The sequence below is a fragment of the Saccopteryx leptura genome, chromosome 6 (genome assembly GCF_036850995.1).
Source record: "Saccopteryx leptura isolate mSacLep1 chromosome 6, mSacLep1_pri_phased_curated, whole genome shotgun sequence".
Classification (NCBI taxonomy): Eukaryota; Metazoa; Chordata; class Mammalia; order Chiroptera; family Emballonuridae; genus Saccopteryx; species Saccopteryx leptura.
In genome coordinates, this window is record NC_089508.1 from 26,999,971 (window position 1) to 27,018,021 (window position 18,051).

The 18,051-nt window shown below is 45.3% G+C and overlaps 2 protein-coding genes and 2 non-coding genes across 4 annotated transcripts; 3 read left to right on the top strand and 1 right to left on the bottom strand.

Annotated features, from left to right (window-relative positions):
- Positions 1-246: 246 nt before the first annotated feature.
- ISCA2 (iron-sulfur cluster assembly 2) lies at positions 247-2,746 on the bottom strand. The gene is made up of 4 exons (XM_066344036.1): positions 2,650-2,746; positions 2,301-2,403; positions 2,073-2,188; positions 247-1,629 (listed from the first exon to the last, which is right to left on the bottom strand). The coding sequence occupies exons 1-4, from the start codon at positions 2,718-2,720 to the stop codon at positions 1,455-1,457; spliced, it is 465 nt and encodes a 154-aa protein (XP_066200133.1). The 5' UTR covers positions 2,721-2,746; the 3' UTR covers positions 247-1,454.
- A 306-nt stretch (positions 2,747-3,052) lies between these two features.
- NPC2 (NPC intracellular cholesterol transporter 2) lies at positions 3,053-15,189 on the top strand. The gene is made up of 4 exons (XM_066388404.1): positions 3,053-3,232; positions 8,490-8,597; positions 12,226-12,398; positions 14,490-15,189. The coding sequence occupies exons 1-4, from the start codon at positions 3,151-3,153 to the stop codon at positions 14,574-14,576; spliced, it is 450 nt and encodes a 149-aa protein (XP_066244501.1). The 5' UTR covers positions 3,053-3,150; the 3' UTR covers positions 14,577-15,189.
- On the top strand, positions 10,844-11,033 carry LOC136377710 (U2 spliceosomal RNA). The gene has a single exon (XR_010746375.1). It is a non-coding gene; the product is annotated as a U2 spliceosomal RNA (small nuclear RNA).
- LOC136377702 (U2 spliceosomal RNA) lies at positions 11,100-11,294 on the top strand. The gene has a single exon (XR_010746374.1). It is a non-coding gene; the product is annotated as a U2 spliceosomal RNA (small nuclear RNA).
- Positions 15,190-18,051: the final 2,862 nt, after the last annotated feature.

The window sequence follows — 18,051 nt, forward strand, 5'->3', positions numbered from 1 at the left end:
GTGGTTCCCCCATCATTAGCTTTCATAAATCATGTCATGGTGGTGGTATTTCCGTCTTTGTTTTTCAGTTGTCTGTCCATGCGGTTCTGTCTCCCCTAGCAGTCATATACTTACCATAACCATACTGCTCACAAACATTAGGGGATATTTCAAAATGAATATGAAGTGATTAAAAAAAGGCATTTTTTAAAATTAAACATCAGAAAAGCAAATGACAAGTCAAAGAAAGTTATTCAATAATGCAAATGAGATGCAAAACCAACTTTTATTTCATTAGTGAAAATGCACTATACAAAAGGCTGGAAGTACTGGAGTATCTGCACATTCCCTGATCCCCTAAATTTTGTGAGCAGTGTATTTCTAGCTCTATAGCCTAACTAAATGCATACCCAAAACAAATACTTTAAAATTCATTAGAACCTGTGGCTTAAAACACTTTTCCTTCAGTGATCCTAAGTAAGGTTTCCAGGAATAACAAGTAGATAGGATGCCCAGTTAAATTTAAATTTCAGATAAATCATATTTAGTATAAGTGCGTTTCATGCAATATTTGGGACACACTTATACTAAAATTATCTACCTAAAATTCACATTTAACTGGCATCCTGCACTTCATCTGGTAATCCCACCTAAAAGAAGATCTCTAATTACAGTATCCACTATCTATTCTAACAAAGGGACCAGTTCCTGCTATACATAAGACCAGAACAGTTTACACCATAATGTAAATGAAGCAACATATCCTTAAAAGATTGAGTCAGTAAATGACCACAGAATCTTGAAATGTCTGTGGGAGTTTAGAGGTTATTTTTCAAGTGATTCAGTTTTCAGTAGGTGTTAGGTCCGTTTTCTGAGTGATGGGCTTTTGGTTTTGTGAACCTAGAAGATTCCTGAGTGTGAGAAAAAGTCTTATCAACTGGGAAGCAGAGCATGAGCAGCAGAAAAAATAAGGACAAATCAACTAGCACATTTAGGAAAGGTGAGATGAAAACGAGAACATTTCATCTGCCTTTCTCATCGTCTCTGGCCTACTGATGAGTGTTCAAGCTACCTAATCTGTGACTCTACTCCAAAACACAAGTAACAAGGACTTTCTTTAAAATGAAGCTTTTATACATAACTATACACTTTTGTAAAGCAGTTCTGAAGGCCAGAAAAGTAACTCAAATTCTGGACTCTTGGAGGCTCTACAGATTATACTGGGTTTCAACTAGTTATTAAATTTTAGGTAACAAGATCTAGAGCCTTGGCCTTAGAATTGTGCAGGAGAAACTAAGTCAGGAGTAAAAGCTTCACATTCTGAGAGTAATAGTGGCAAAACACAACATTCCTAAATTGTGGGAAATAAAATTGATGGAGGTACATGATAGGAAGAAAACCACCAAAATTCTACTAATCCCAGGTTCTTCTAATTGGTACCAATGGTAGCAATCTCTGGGTCACCTGTCATCTAATCAAAGTTTGACAGAGAAGGATGACCCACAGGAGCAGCCTTGCTGCGCTTGAGGATTGTTCAACACTTGAAATGAGCTTCGGATCAGTTCTTGGCTGAAGTCCACCTGGGCCCCTTTCACGAAGGCCAAGCTATCAGAGTCAACCACCACTCTTGCCCCACCCTGTTCAAATACCCTGAAAAAAAAAAAAGGAGAAAAACATTAATAAATATCATAAACACCAAAAACATGACACCCTCTGGGCCCTGACGTGAGAGGTGCACATCCTGAGTTATCTGAAATAGAGGAAGCATTCCTTACCTCCAAAAGGTGCTGATTTTGAGGCAAAAAGAGTCAACAGAATGAATACTGGTAAATGTTTAAGAGAGATTTAGGCCTGGGATCTAGTCCATCCTAACTCTACCAACTATCCTATGGATCCAGGCAGGCAAACTTTCCTCCTATAACTTAGTTACTGTGAATCAAGACAACAAATCCTCGCTGTACCCCCAATGTGAGAGAAGGGTGGTGTTAAGCATCCTAGCAAACCTTTTAAATCTGGAATAAAAGTGCACCTTAACCTGGAGACACTCTGATCCCTCCCGCACATTCTCGGAGCATCCACCCCTTCCTCCTTGCCTGTCGTCGGGGTTGATAACTGTATCCAGTGAAAATCTGTACTGGAATCCGGAGCAACCACCTCCCTCCACCTCCAGCCTGAGGAATTCTGACCCTTGAGTGATTTCCAGAAGCCTCTGAAATGCAGGAAGAGGGGATCAGGAATGCCAGGCAAGGAGAGGAAGAAGGAGGAGAAAAGGAAGGTCCCTGCACTTCCGACTCCAGTCCGGGCACCGCTGACCCGCTTACCTGGACGCAGCTGTCCGTGAGGTGAATCTGCCCTTCGCCAACCTCAGCGCTGGAGGACGAAACTTCCCGATGCACCCGGGGTCCGGCGTAGGCCGCGAGGAGCCTGTCGCGCGCAAAGAAAGAGGATGAGCTCAGGAGCAGAGGGGCACCTGGTGACTCCCCACCTGGACGGCCTCACGCCAAACCTGACGACCATCCATCCACCTGCACTGCCTCAGGCCAAACCTGACGAACTCCAACAGGACAGCCTCACGCCACAACCTCACCTCTCCCGCGAACCTTAGTTTCCACTTATTTATGAAAGGCGCAAAACCTAACACACTTCCCAAGTGCCCTCTAGGCCTGGTACCTGCTCCTCCACCACGGGGCGACCGCCCTCAGCGCCGCCGAAGTTAGGGATAAACCCCTGGCGGCCGCCATCTTCCCCCTCAAACCCCACCCCTCGCGTCGCCCCAATCCCCTTTTCCTCGTGAGCCTCGGGAGGCGGGACCCACAGAGACCCCGCCTCCAAGCACGCCTATAGGGTGGTGAGAGAAGGGGAGGGATTTTATTGGCTAGAAATGCTCCCACTGCGGAAACGAGGGCGCAGCAACAAAACCAAGAGCTGAAGAGAGAGGCGGGGCCGAAGATGTATCTCAGCCCGCGGCGGGGCAGTGAAGTCCCCATGGTGGGCGGAGACCGACCGGAGCTTGGCTCCCAAGAGGCGGAGGCGGGACGAGGGCAGGACTCGGCCTTGTTTACTGGTTCCGGTCGCCTGACTGAGCCCTCCCCGACCCCGCCCCGGCAGGTTTATTTTGTGACTGCTGCGGCAACTTCTTTCTTCCTTGCTCTTGGAAGTTCCTTAGCAGCGATGCGTTTCTCGGCCACCGCGTTCCTGCTCCTGGCGCTCAGCGCCTACGCCCTGGCGGAGCCCGTGCATTTCAAGGACTGCGGTGAGCCCCGGACCAGCCTGAGGTTCCCGCGCTCTCGGTGGGAGTCTCCGCCGGAACCTGGTGCTGAGACCCCGAGCTAGGTTGGGCGGGCCCCGTCGGCGGCCAGGCTCAGCCTTGGACCCCCGTGGGCGGGCTCGGGTAGGGGTGAAGGTGCCGGCTTTGAGGAAACTCTACAGTTCACAGACTTTTCCTCTGCCCATGGAAAGAGTGTGTGGTGGTCTCTGGACATTCCTGGGGATGGATGGACATTTTGCTAAAGTTTACTAAAGTGTGTAGGGCAGACAACCGAAGGTCCATAGGCAGCGCGGGGGATGAGGGGTGCGACGCAGAACTTTCATTTTTGCCTTGTATGTTGGATGACCTCTCATCCCACTCTGTTTGTTTTTTCTTTTAATTTACCTTTTGCTGCCAAGTGAAAAGTCATTTCTCTTTTTCATGATTCTTTCCGTTAGTGTGTCCCTTGGGCTATGGAATTTATGACTCCTCTTATCTATAAAACTCGTGTTTGTGATCGCAGCCGGTGACACATAACCCCCTGTTACCGCTGTGGTTGGAATCTTTGTTGGGAAGTACCAGGGATGGGGTGTAGAAATTGTGAGGTCGTTCAGTCAAGTCTGTAGAATTAACTGTTCGAATCAAACTTTTTTGAAGTGAAGACATTTAATGATAAATGAAAGAGGCGTGAAACTGATTTTTATAAAATTTATGAGTTGGAAGCAAACTTGGAGATCATGTAGTCAGTCATGGAATTCCTCAAATGTTAGGAAACTTGCCCAAAGTCACACAGCAGAATTTTGCTCCTTTTTATCCAGTTTACAAGTAATAGTAAGTGCCCAATAAATATATTTGTTGAAAAAGTAAATGAGGGAATAAATACTCTTTCCACTATGTCATCAAAATTCATATTGGCCTGACCAGGTGGTGGCACAGTGGATAGAGCGTCGGACTGGGAGATGGAGGACCCAGGTTTGAAACCCCGAGGTCACCAGCTTGAGTGTGGGGTCATAGACATGACCCCAAGGTCACTGGCTTGAGCAAAGTGTCACTCACTCTGCTGTAACCCCCCCTTGTCAAGGCACAAATGAGAAAGTAGTCAATGAACAGTTAAGGTGCCACAATGAAGAATTGATGCTTCTCATCTCTCCCTTTCTGTCTGTCTGTCCCTATCTGTCCCTCTCTCTGTCTCTCTCTCTGTGTCACACACACAAAAAATTCATATTGAAGCAAAAGCAAAGTTGGGGTCCAGGGGACAGATTAAGGAATAAAGATGGCTGGCCTGTTAATACCTAACAAACGCTGTTCCACAGATGGAGACTGGCACTTGAAAGGTGCTATTATTACCTCAAGTTACTACCTTTCCCTTCATTAAATTTAGTGGCCAGCATTTGGATAAAGACAGTGTATTAACTCACTCAGCCCTCACAATCTGTTTTACAGATGAGGAAACAGGCACATAGAGTACCTTGCCCAAGCTCTCAGCTAGTAAACAGTAGGAAACTAGTGAGTGATTTTGAGCCACTTTGGGTGTCAGTGGAAACATTAAAAAAAAAAAGAAAGAAACTAAATCTAGCAGACATTGTTCTATTCATTTGAAAAAGCAGGTGTACACCTGTGGCAAGAACTCTTTTGGGCCTGACCTGTGGTGGAGCAGTGGATTAAGCGTCAACCTGGAATGCTGAGGTCGCCGGTTCGAAACCCTGCACTTGTCTGGTCAAGGCACATATGGGAGTTGATGTTTCCTGCTCCCCCCCCCTTTCTCTCTCTTTCTCTCTCTCTCATTCTCTCCTCTCTAAAAAAAAATGAATAAATAACAAGATTGATTTATTTTTTAAAAAACTTTGGATAAGGAGGGCTTCAGTTAACAGATTTCCAATTTACTTTTGAGTTGGGAAATGCAATGTAAAAACTTCAGTGACCACATCAAAAGTTTTTTGAGTTCCGGTATACACCCCCTTTTTGCTGGAGTGGCATTGCCTCAAGTGAGAAATAGGGCCAAGCAAACTAGTTTTGCAATTTCTGCAGGTTAGGATTGAGGAGTTTGTTCTATTGACATTGGAAGTCCAAGAACCTCTTGTCAGCCGAAAAAACTGGATGAAGGAGCTACAAGTACTACCCTTGACTCATTTCCTTCTAGATCAGGTGACCCAGCCTTGAAAAAAAGCAGGTAGAAGCCAGATGTGGAAACTTGAGCATAAGCACTGGTTTTCAGTAGGTTTTTGGTTAAAGTTCTGGATTTTTTTATCTCCATGGAAGATAGAACAGAGTGGAACAGAGTGCTTAGAGAAGAGAATTCTTGAGTGTATAGTTTGAGAACTTTGCCATGATGGAGAAGTAAGCCGGGCATAAGTGAATACAAGGTGTTTAAAGAGCTCGCTGGAGCAGTGTTGGTCAGTAAGATGAACCTGTTCTCCCCAAGAGCAGTTGCACGCTTGAAAAGCACAGGGCATCCACCAGAGCTTCTCTGTTCATGTCCTGTAGGAGGGAGCTGTCTTAGTGACTACAAAGCACATAACGTGCTCTCAACCCTTCAGTTCCTTTTTATCTTCAGATGGGTCCTATTTTTGAGACAGAATCCATTCTATCAGCTGGATCTGTCATTTCTACCCAAAAAGTATATTTGAGATGGGAGACCCACCTTGTGTGTCCAAAGCAAACATTATAGCCAACCCAGGAGCAGCTATTCCAGATTAAATTTATGGACTGAATCCTGGTATGGTGACAATAGAAGTGAACATTTATATCGTAACCCCCCTTATCCACAGGAAATACATTCTAAGACACCCCCCCAGTAGATTCCTAAAACTGTGAATAGTACTGAAGCCTATATACTGTGTGTCCGTAAAGTCATGGTGCACTTTTGACCGGTCACAGGAAAGCAACAAAAGACGATAGAATTGTGAAATCTGCACCAAATAAAAGGAAAACCCTCCCAGTTTCTGTAGGATGATGCGGCAGCATGTGCGCATGCGCAGATGATGACGTAATACCGTGTATACAATGGAGCAGCCCACAGCCATGCCAGTCGAGATGTGGACGGTACAGAGGAAAGTTCAGTGTGTTCTGTGGCTTGCTAAATTCGAATCCGTGACCAAAGTGCAATATGAATATCGGCGCGTTTATAACAGAGCGCCACCACATAAGAATAACATTACTCGGTGGGATAAGCAGTTGAAGGAAACCGGCAGTTTGGTGGAGAAACCCCGTTCTGGTAGGCCATCAGTCAGTGACGAGTCTGTAGAGGCTATACGGGATAGCTACCTAAGGAGCCCTAAAAAATCTGTGCATGAGCCCACATCGAACTGCACTGAATAGGTATGAAACTGGGAGAGTTTTCCTTTTATTTGGTGCAGATTTCACATTTCTATCGTCTTTTGTTGCTTTCCTGTGACCGGTCAAAAGTGCACCATGACTTTACGGACACACTGTATACTATTTTTCCTGTACATACATACCTTTTCACATAGAGGAAGCACTTTACGGCTTCTCTTTGGCATATCTGAAGTGCCAGAATTGCTACTCTTCTTTGGGACCATTATTAAAGTAAGATTACTTGAACATAAGCATTGTAATGCTGGAACAGTCAACTACTAAATGCCTTGCTGGACAAAGGAGTGAGTCATGTCCTGGGCGGGATTGAGTGGGATGGTGCAAGATTCATCACGCTCACAATTTAAAACTTAAGAATTATTTATTTCTGGAATTGTCCATTTAATCTGTTTGGACCACAGTTGACCATAGGTAACTAAAACCACAGAAAGGGAAAACCACAGAGAACGGGGCTACTGTGTACCATTACTATGTTCAAAGCATTTGGAACTATATGTGTGTTAGCTCATCTACATTATGAAATAGGTGCTATTATTATCCCCAGAGAGGGCAAGTATCTTGCCTTGAGGTTACATAGTAAGTATGAAGCCAGTGAGATTTCCAGCCTAGGCATCAGGTCTCAGAGCCCACCTCTCACCAGCGATGGCTGAGTTGCAGAGCTTAAGTTTACCCTGTTACAGGTAGTGCTAACCAGCAGTTCACTTGCATTCTCTCTCATCCACTTGTCTAGTGTCAGGGGCCTGGATGAGATATGGGGATTAATAAGATTTGTATTTAACCTTCTTTGCTCAAGCATTTTTCATGAACAAAAAGCACTTTTGTCCTGTTTTGGGCTGAAAGAAGAAAAAAAAAGAAAATAGGGGGGGAGGCTGGTGGGGTAGCTCCATTGATTAGAGTGTCCCCAATATGCCAAGGTTTCAGGTTTGATCCCCAGCCAGGGCACATACAAGAATCAATCAATGAATACATAAATAAGTGGAACAAGTTGATATTTCTCTCTCTCCCTCCCCTCCTTCTCTCTAAAACCAATAAATAAATTAAATTAAATTAAAAAGAAAAGAAGGCCCTGGCCGGTTGGCTCAGCGGTAGCGTGTCGGCCTGGCATGCAGGAGTCCCGGGTTCAATTCCCAGCCAGGGCACACAGGAGAGGCGCCCATTTGCTTCTCCACCCCTCCCCCTCTCCTTCCTCTCTGTCTCTCTCTTCCCCATCCGGGCGCTGGGGATGGCTCTGTGGCCTCTGCCTCAGGCGCTAGAATGGCTCTGGACGCAACAGAGTGACGCCCCAGAGGGGCAAAGCATCGCCCCCTGGTGGGCATGCCAGGTGGATCCCGGTCGAGTGCATGCGGGAGTCTGTCTGACTGCCTCCCCATTTCCAGCTTCGGAAAAATGAAAAAAAAAAAAAAGAAAGTTGAAAAAAAAAAAGAAAGAAAGGACACACACTCTGCTTCAAAGATACTTATTTTGAAGAACATAGGTGTCCAAAGTGGAGTATACATATCTATATATTGCCGATGAGTACTTAAAGTTGTTCTCATTAGTGAGGTATACTATGCTTGGAGACCACTAATTTGGAGAGGTATCAGGACAGGATTGGAAGATGGTGGCAGAGAACAGTTTGGAAGCAACCCGTGTCAAGATTCCAAATGGAAACAAGTGCTGGGACTTGAGCCATCACTTGTACGATATGTTTGCTGCTTTAAAATCCTGTGTGGGGGTGAAAGGGGAGGGGGGTGAGAATGATTTTCCATGGTGAAGCCCTCTCGGGTTACAGAGTAGGGGAGCTGGCTGTGTTTTAATTCTCTCATCAAATATGAACGGTTTCCTGGAGACCACTGATGGTCAGGAGAAAGAGCTCACCGTAATTGGGAGAGCACAGTCTTTCCACTAGGTAGGGACAACCTATTTGAACTCAACTTTTCTTCTTTTACAGGTTCCGGGGTTGGAGTTATAAAGGAAGTGAATGTGATCCCATGCCCTGTTCAGCCCTGCCATCTGCAGAAAGGACAGTCATACACTGTCAATGTCACCTTCACCAGTTGTGAGTAAATGTGGCTCTTTGAAATGATCTTAAAACATAACATCAATCTCGAGTATTGGAATGAACATGGAAATGTGGAGCAGGGGAACTGCAGTCAAACAATCTGTGCCTTCCCTTCCAACCTGTGTAAAGCTAGATTCACTATACCCTTACACAGCTTCTTCTTTTTTTTTTTTCTTTTTTCTTTTTTCAGAGACAAGAGAGTTAGAGGGATAGATAGGGACAGACAGACAGGAACAGAGAGGAGAGATGAGAAGCATCAATCATCAGTTTTTCGTTGTGACACCTTAGTTGTTCATTGATTGCTTTCTCACATGTGCCTTGACTGCAGGCCTTCAGCAGACCAAGTAACCCCTTGCTCGAGCCAGCGACCTTGGGCTCAAGCTGGTGAGCTTTGCTCAAACCAGATGAGCCCACACTCAAGCTGGTGACCTTGGGGTCTCGAACCTGGGTCCTCCGCATCCCAGTCCAACGCTCTATCCACTGCGCCACCGCCTGGTCAGGCTTAGCTTCTTATACAGAGTTCCCACAGCCTGTTTTGCTAGCGTCCAGACTCCCTTTAAGCAAAAGAGAGACATCCATGTGTTCACAGGTGAGAGAGGACAACTGGGCGTCTCTATGTCCTGTTTTGCACTATATTGCACAATAGGCTTTTGTGGAATGTCAGCTCTGCTTAGCTACAAACTGCAGAGTATCAGTATAGACCCCAGTTCTGTAGACCTTGGAACTCCTCCAAAATACTATTTTAAGCACTATACCTTCCAGCTACTAAGTCTGTATTCTGCCTCAAAATATAAGAGCAGTTAATACTTAGCCCCTTAAGGATTAGGGAATTCACTGGGGATCCAAGAAGCAATCAGGAAATCTCAGAACTTTCTTCAACTTGAAGAAATATTATTAGGACTTGTTGGTTTCTGATACTACATTCATTACCTTCAGATTCCCAGGAATCTAGACAAATACAAAGTCTTTATTTCTGGAAAGGGCATCTATCTTGATCCTCCTCTCATTTTCTGGCCTGTGGAACTAGACTAGAGTGTCTAATAAGAAATCTTAGAGGCCTAGCGTGCGGAGGACCCGGGTTCGATTCCCGGCCAGGGCACACAGGAGAAGCGCCCATTTGCTTCTCCACCCCTCCGCCGCGCTTTCCTCTCTGTCTCTCTCTTCCCCTCCCGCAGCCAAGGCTCCATTGGAGCAAAGATGGCCCGGGCGCTGGGGATGGCTCTGTGGCCTCTGCCTCAGGCGCTGGAGTGGCTCTGGTCGCAACATGGCGACGCCCAGGATGGGCAGAGCATCGCCCCCTGGTGGACAGAGCGTCACCCCTGGTGGGCGTGCCGGGTGGATCCCGGTCGGGCGCATGCGGGAGTCTGTCTGACTGTCTCTCCCCGTTTCCAGCTTCAGAAAAATGAAAAAAAAAAAAAGAAATCTTAGAGCAGTGGTTCTCAACCTGTGGGCGACCCACAGGTTGAGAACCGCTGTCTTAAGAGTGCCCTTTCCTTTTCCACAACGGCTGAAGAAAGCGTCTCCCTGGCTGAGCTGAAGGAGCAGAGCAGACCAGACCAGCAGGAGCAGAGCAGAGCCACCTAGCAGAGTGGGGCCTGGCCCCAGGGCTGCCTCATAGCCATGCTGTATACACTTGAGCTATTTTGTTCTGAATAAAGTTTCCTTCTTCACTGCTCCCCCCCCAAAAAGGAAATCTCAAAGTTCCTGTCATCTCCTGTTCCTTTTTATTTTATTTTTTTTATTTACATTTTTAAAATATATTTATTTTACTGATTTTAGAAAGAGGAAGGGAGAGAACAAGAAAGACAAGCACTTCAGTCTGTTCTGTATGTGCCCTGAGCAGGTATCGAATCAGCAACCTCTGTGCTTCAGGATGATGCTCTAACCAACTGAGCTATCCAGCCAGAGCTTTTTTCTACATTTCTAAAAAAATCACTGATTGCCTTTAGAGAGAGAGCAGCATGCATCAGTCTGTTATCCTACTTATTTATGCATTCATTGGTCGATTCTTGTATGTGCCCATCTGACCAGGGATCGAACCCACAACTTTGGCATATCAAAACGACGTTCTAACCAACTGAGCTACCCAGTCAGTGTGCATCCCTGGCTCTTAAGCCTAAAGACAGCTCTAAGTACTAGAGTTGTTTTCTCTACTGGATGATACCCTGGTCTCATTGTTCCTGCTAAAAAGAAGTACTTTCTAAACAAAAGTAATTGTCAACCCAGGCAGAAAGAAACAGCCCATCACTTCTCGGCTTTTTGGCTAAGATCAAGTATAGTATCTGTTCTTACCAGTTTATTTTTATTTATAATCATAAGTTTGTTTGTTTTTGAGATAGAGAAAAAAAGAAGCATCAACTCTATGTTCTACTTAGTTGTGCAGCTATTGATTGCTTCTCATACGCTCCCTAACCTGGGCTCGAACGACATCAAGCCAGCGACCCTAGGCTTTAGCCTGCAACCCTAGGGTCGAACCTGCAACCTCAGTGCTTCAGGAAAATGCCCTATCCACTGTGCCACCAGTTTAATATCTAGGGCTGTTCTTACTAGTTTAATATCTGATACATCTTCTAGCTGAGGACAGTACATTAAATGGATTTTTTTTTTTGAGCAGGGAGATGGAATAGGAGCTTGCTCCATCCACTTCGTGCGTCAGCCCGGTATCGCAGTACCTCCAGGAACGGTGCACACACACCAAAACCAGAGCCAATACTTCAGATCTCCAGAGTAACCTAACGGCTCCTAACTCCGGTTACCCCAATTTTATTATATTTATTCTTCCTCCTGCCCATCTCGTCATATGGTGGGTAGAACTTAGCAAGAAAATTACCTCTTTCTAATCTTGACCAGTTTATAAAGGCTTACCTCTTTCTCTACTGTCACAGTCCATGGCATGTCTGTGTAGACTCGTTCCTTCTTTCCACATTACCTAGTATTTCCTTTGTAATTTCTCGTGGAATCCTTTGTGCCAGAGTATTTGAGAATTCAGAGACCAGTCTAGTAAAATTCTTAAAGATACACAATATACTCTGACAGAAGCCAACATAAATAGTAAAAGAAAGTGTATGGCCAAATTTCAGTCACTTTATTGAAAGAGGTTATTTATCCAAGTAGGTCTGATTCTCCTGAAAAACTATAAAAGGCGGCAAAGAGCCCAGGCTGGGTAGCTCAGTTGGTTAGAGCATTGTCCTGAAATGCCAAAAATGCAGGTTTGAGCCCCAGTCAGGGCACACACAAGAATCAACCAATGTGTGCATAAATAAGTGGAACAACAAATCATGTTTCTCTCCCTTCTTTTCTCTCTAAAATCAATCAGTAAATTTTAAAAAAATTTAAAGGCAATAAAGAGCAAGGTAGGGTTAAGAGCAAAGAAAACAACCCCACTGATATTGTTTTTTTGCATAATTCAGTAATTTTTCAAATTTTGGAGTGCATGCCTGCTCTGCAGCATTCACAGAGGTACAAAGCAGAACTACAAAGAGAAACAGACCCTAGGAATTAAAGGTACAGACTCATGATTTGCCGTCATAGCAGTGCTGTTGTTTGAGATATATCAGGTTTTTATTTAGAGTTTGGAAATAGGCTATTTCCTTCACTCTCTGAGTCTCTTTTCTTTTCCCCTAAGATACTCAGTCTCAAGGGAGCAAAGCCGTGGTGCATGGCATCGTGATGGGCGCCGCGGTTCCTTTTCCTATTCCTGAGCCCGATGGTTGTAAGAGTGGAGTCAGCTGCCCCATAGAAGAAAACAAGACCTACAACTACGTGACTAAACTCCCAGTGAAGAGTGAATACCCCCCGGTGAGTGGCGCTGGAGACCTGGGACTAGATTAGGTCTCTGAGGTGGGGGCAGGAGCCCTTCATCTCTGCGGGCAGGGAGCCTGAGGGAAGGAGATAAATTAGCCTTTTAGGAGTCAGGATGTCCAGCAGGTAGTTTTTAGTGTCCCTTTGTTCTTTGTATGTTGCCCAATGGTTAGCCATTTTTATATGCATTTCACTGGAGTCTCATGACCACCCTTTGTAGAGGGCATATTATCCCCTTTTTACAGATAAAGAAATTTGAGCTTCCAATATTATGCAATATGAGCAGAGTCCACTCTGCTAAGAAATAGTACAGCCTAGACTCAGAGGTGGGTCTTGTGACTCCAAAACAGTTAAAGGATTTTAGCCAGATATCAAATGGTTTGAGTTGTCATAGTATTGTCATCAGAAAATCCTGGTTTCTCCATTATTCTGTTAACAACAGAGCAGTAGCTTGTTAGCTCCAGAGCAGAGAGGTAGCTTTCTCCACTCTTTTTTCTCCCTTTCACCCCACTCTGACCCCACCTTTGCCCCTGACTCACCCTGCTACACCTGCTTTTTAATTATTATTACTGATTTTAGAGAGAGTGAGAGAGAAATATCAATCTGCTTTTCCACTTAATTATGCATTCATTGGTTGATTCTTGTATGTACCCTGAGCAGGGATCAAATCTGCAACCTTGGCATATCGGAACATCACTCTAACCAACCCAGCCAGGGCTACCTGCTTCTTTTTCTACCAAACATTTGTGGGATAGAGCCTGCTGGAATGAGCCTGTATTAAAAATATAAATCTTGATAAGAAGGAGAAAGTAAAGGAATTACTTTTTTCCGATCAAATAGAACCTAGGAGCAGTCTGGCCATTTATTTTCTAGAAATGACAAGTATTTAAAAAACATTCTGAAGAGTCTCTAACGTAGAGAGTCTGCATTTAAGGGATGTCAGACACCCTAAAGGTCAGGGACAGGTTTGTAGATTAATTTGCAGAGTAGCCATGTAATCATGGGTGTTCAGAGCCTCAGTTACATATGCAGAGTGTCTAGTTAGGCCCTGATACATGGTAGGCACTTTATATATGGTAGTTATTTACTAAGTAAATTATAGTACATTTGAAAAACAGCTTAAACTATGTTAATTAAGCACTAAGTGAAGTAGTAGTTAATGTGTATTTGTCTTGAAAAACTTATAAAACAAGGTTCATTAAGCCTGGGTATCACTATCACTCAAATATTGTCTTGTAAAGAAACAGTTGAACCGGCCCTGGCCGGTTGGCTCAGCGGTAGAGTGTTGGCCTGGCGTGCGGGGGACCCGGGTTCGATTCCCAGCCAGGGCACATAGGAGAAGCGCCCATTTGCTTCTCCACCCCCTCCCCTTTCTCTCTGTCTCTCTCTTCCCCTCCCGCAGCCAAGGCTCCATTGGAGCAAAGATGGCCTGGGTGCTGGGGATGGTTCCTTGGCCTCTGCCCCAGGCGCTAGAGTGGCTCTGGTCGCGGCAGAGTGAAGCCCCGGAGGGGCAGAGCATCACCCCCTGGTGGGCGTGCCAGGTGGATCCCGGTCGGGCGCATGTGGGAGTCTGTCTGACTGTCTCTCCCCGTTTCCAGCTTCAGAAAAAAAAAAAAAAAGAGTTGAACCTGACGAGTTGTGGCATTTTGATAGAGCATCAACCTGGGACACTGAGGTACCAGGTTTGAAACCCCGTGGTCGCCAGCTTGAGTGTCGGCTCATCTAGCTCTAGCACAGGGTCGCTGGCTTGAGCGTGGGATCATCAGCATGATCCCGTGGTTGCTAGTTTGAGCCCAAAGATTGCTGGATTGAAACCCAAGGTCGCTGGCTTGAGCAAGGGGTCACAGGCTTGACTAGAGTCACCAAGTCAAGGCACATACGATAAAGCAATCAATGAACAACTAAAGTGCCACAACTACAAGTCGATGCTTCTCATCTCTCTTCCTTCCTGTCTGTCTCTGTCTCTCTCTAAAAAAACAAAATAATAAACAAATATAAATAAAAAGAAAAAACACAGGAAGAATTAGGTAGTTTGTGACAATGTGAGGTCCCAGGTTCATTTTTCCCAATTCTTTTCTCTTTCTCCAGATAAAACTGGTGGTGCAGTGGGAACTTCGGGATGACAAAAACCAAAGTCTCTTCTGCTGGGAAATCCCAGTGCAGCTTGAAAACTAGAGCCATTTGGTGCCAGTGTGTCCGTCTGGGGAGTAGAGACACGGGCAGGGGGAGGGAGGAGAAATCAAGTCTAAACTAAATCAGTGCCATAAGATGAAAGGAATTTCTAGACTGCTGTTTCATGCCTCTCAGCCTCCAGCCGCATCTAAGACCCTGTTTCCTGGGAGCCCAGAACCGCTGCCCTTGTAATATCTTTTGTAAAAGGGTTGAAGGAAAGAAGAGAGAGACTGTAGGGATGGATTTAATTGTCTTTAGTGTTTTTTCCTGTTGGAATAAAGAGGGACCAGCCAGACAGGACCCAAATGAGGCTGCTTAGGGATATTGAAGAACTTGCCCTGGGGTTCTTGGCCCTTGTAGCTAGTGGAGGACAGGTTCCAAACCACATTCCTCTACCTGGGATATTACGTTCCCAAGTGCCTCATTGAGTGCAGTGCATCTGGCCAGCAAGCCTGCTGACTCGACAGTACGTTCAGCTCAGCCGCTTCAACAATGCTCTCCAGCATTTCAGTGGAGGGGGAGGTGGTCTGTGACAGAATTCAACTCTGGGTGACTGGTTCTCATGTCTCCTTTTCTGTCTTAGGCGGTTTTCATTAAATGCAACACTTGATTAGCAGATGTTTGTTTTTTGTTTTGAACTTCAACTTGTGACTTCTTTACACACCTGGAAATGTCCCTTTGCATAAATAAAAACTTGGCAGTCTTCTGCATTTGTGCTTAGGTCAGGTGCTACTTTCAGAGTATATCCCCCAGATCCATGCAGGGTAGATACCCAGTCCCATGGTCCCAGAGTACAGCAAAGACATGACTCTTTCATAAACTGCTTTTTCGCCCTGGCGTGTGGATGTGCTGGGTTCGATTCCTGGTCATGTCACAGCAGAAGCGACCATCTGCTTCTCCATCCCTTTTCCCCCTTTCTCTTTCCATCCCACAGCGATGGCTTGATTGGTTCCAGCGCATCAGCCCCAGGCACTGAGGATGGCTCTGTGGAGCCTGCCTCAAGTGCTAAAAATAGCTCGGTTGCGAGCAAGGTCCTAGATGTGCAGTTTCGGCCCCAGACGGGATCCTGGATGGATCCTGACCTGGATGCATGCGTGAGTCTATCTCCCCTTTCTGCCCTGTTAGACCTTACCTATATATATGAATTGACCTTGTTTTGCTTTATTGCGCAGAATTTTATACCACCAAGCATGCTTGAAATAAGCAGTGAAAGCAAACATTACCTAATTGATAATAACATCTGAAAAGTCGAGGAAACTGAATTGAGGTGGGGGAGGGGTGCAAGATTACAAGTTGGCCTGAAGCATAGTAGTTTTTCTTCTGCCACAAGGAAAGCCTAGAAGCTTAAAAATGAAATGTGAGCCGACTGGTGGTGGCACAGTAGATAGAGCATCAGCCTGGCATACTGAGTCCCAGGTTCAAAACTCTGAGGTCACTGGCTTGAGCACGGCTCATCCAGCTTGAGTGAGGGGTCACTGGCTTGAGCAAGGGATCATCAACATGACCCCATGGTTGTTGGCTTTAGCCCAACATCGATGGCTTGAATAAGGGGTCATTGGCTCAGCTGGAGCCCCCCAGTCGAGGCACGTACGAGGAGCAATCAGTGAACAACTAGAGTGACACAACCATAAGTTGATTCTTCTCATCTCTCTCCCTTCCTGTCTGTCTGTCTGTCTTGCTAAAAAAAAAAAAGTGAAGTTTTAAGTAATGGCTAATTAATTATATCTTGGAATTTCCTGCTTTTGAAGTACAAGTATAATCATGGGGCATATATTTTGCTACCTGATTTAATCACTTATACTGTCAATCAGCTTTTAGCTGTCACAGGGATTACAATCTTATTCACAAGTGAGCTGGGTAATATGGACCTTGAAAGGCTTATCTGTTTTTTGGTTAGGGTGTTTATACAGCAGATAAGTCATTTGATCCAGGTCTTTTCATCCTGCTAAGTTCACTAGTCTTGGATTTCTTTGGCTTGTGAATTTTCCACCACCAGGGGACAGCCGTGGATTGGGAATAAAGTTATGAACAGGCCAAGATTTACTAGCTAATTCCTGGAGCCATTCCACCTCTGTACTTTTTATTTCTTCCTCTCCTCATTGATTTGGAGGAGAGGAAGGGAGGCAGAGAGAGAAGCATCAAATCCTTATTCCACTTAGTTGTGCACCCATTGATTGCTTCTCATACATGCCCTGATCAGGGCTCAAACCAGAGCCCCCAGGATTAAGCTGCAGACCTTGATACTCCAAGACAACACTCTACCCACTGCACCACTGGCCAGGGCCCAACCACTGGACTCTAGCTGAGAACTTTTATGTATCCCATCACATTGTGTCTGGAGGACAGGGTACTCTTGTCTCCCTATCATGGGCCCTAGGTATATCAGACTTGTATGAATTCCTTCACCAATTAATAGGACTACTGGTGCTGTATTTAAATCCTTCAACCTCTCCGGTGCTTCAGTTTCCTTCGCTATTAAACAGGGATAGTAACAGTAGGGCTCAGGATTAAATGAGATGATGCATGAAAAACATTTAGAAAGACCCCTGGCACATAGCATCGCTTCAGTAAATGTTAGCAATTATTCTAGGAGATATTGTTCTTCATCTGGAAACATCTAAAAAATCAAAATTCAACCTGGTGTGTGGTATGTCGCCTCAGAAAAATGAGGCTACCCTATGTGCACAGAACTGCCTGAGGTGCCTGGAAGAGCTCAGCTCCGCTCGCTCCCTGTCCCCAGGGACACCTCATGTCGTTGAGCTCCTCTGAGGCTAACAGCGGCCTGCTCTGCATTTCCTACATCTGCCCTCATATGTGAAATGAAGAAAAATGGTTCAGCTAGCATGTACCCTTCAGTCAGAGCCGAAAGGTAACGCCGCAGCTTCTGTTTTCTGGCCAATGTGAGGCTCGCTGGAGCCTGCAGCAGTGAGCTAGTTAGGGCTCCTGCAGGGGGATTAGTTTGAAAGGTCACTTTCTGTACAGACGTTCACAGTGTCCCCCCCCCAGTCATTAGAACAATGAGAAGCGCCAGATCTTAGGCTGTATAAAAAAGGTCATGTTCTTTCCACCGATAGTCTCATACTTTTCTAATCCACTGAGCAGGCCATGGAGGCTTAGACATATTTCTTGCATGAATTCCAGACTCTAGTCACTATTTATAAAGAAAAATCATGAGTGGTACCCCCGCTTGCCGAGGAAAGGTAATACAGTACCTAGTATACCCAGTTTGGTAGAGGGCTAGGTGGGAGGCCTGGCATTTAGGCTAATAAAAAGCAAAAAGCATGGAGTAATTTCCAATCCTCTTTGATTCAAAATGTTAGTTGACTTTTTAAAAGAAACAGGTTGATCTTAATTATGCTTTGCAAAGGTTGATAAAACAGTCTGTTCTCTGAGAACACCCACAGATGTAGGAAGGGTGGCTTGACATAGGTGAGGTTGAGGCCAAAGGAAGATGACCTGGAAGTAGCCATTCACATCA

Coding starts and splice junctions, on each gene's coding strand:
- ISCA2 (XM_066344036.1), bottom strand. CDS start 2,720: ATGGCGGCCGCCAGGGGTTTATCCCTAACTTCGGCGGCGCTGAGGGCG. Junction 2,189..2,300: donor TCACGGACAGCTGCGTCCAG/GTAAGCGGGTCA, acceptor CCTGCATTTCAG/AGGCTTCTGGAAATCACTCA. Junction 1,630..2,072: donor GTTATCAACCCCGACGACAG/GCAAGGAGGAAG, acceptor TTTTTTTTTCAG/GGTATTTGAACAGGGTGGGG.
- NPC2 (XM_066388404.1), top strand. CDS start 3,151: ATGCGTTTCTCGGCCACCGCGTTCCTGCTCCTGGCGCTCAGCGCCTAC. Junction 3,233..8,489: donor CGTGCATTTCAAGGACTGCG/GTGAGCCCCGGA, acceptor CTTCTTTTACAG/GTTCCGGGGTTGGAGTTATA. Junction 12,399..14,489: donor TGAAGAGTGAATACCCCCCG/GTGAGTGGCGCT, acceptor CTCTTTCTCCAG/ATAAAACTGGTGGTGCAGTG.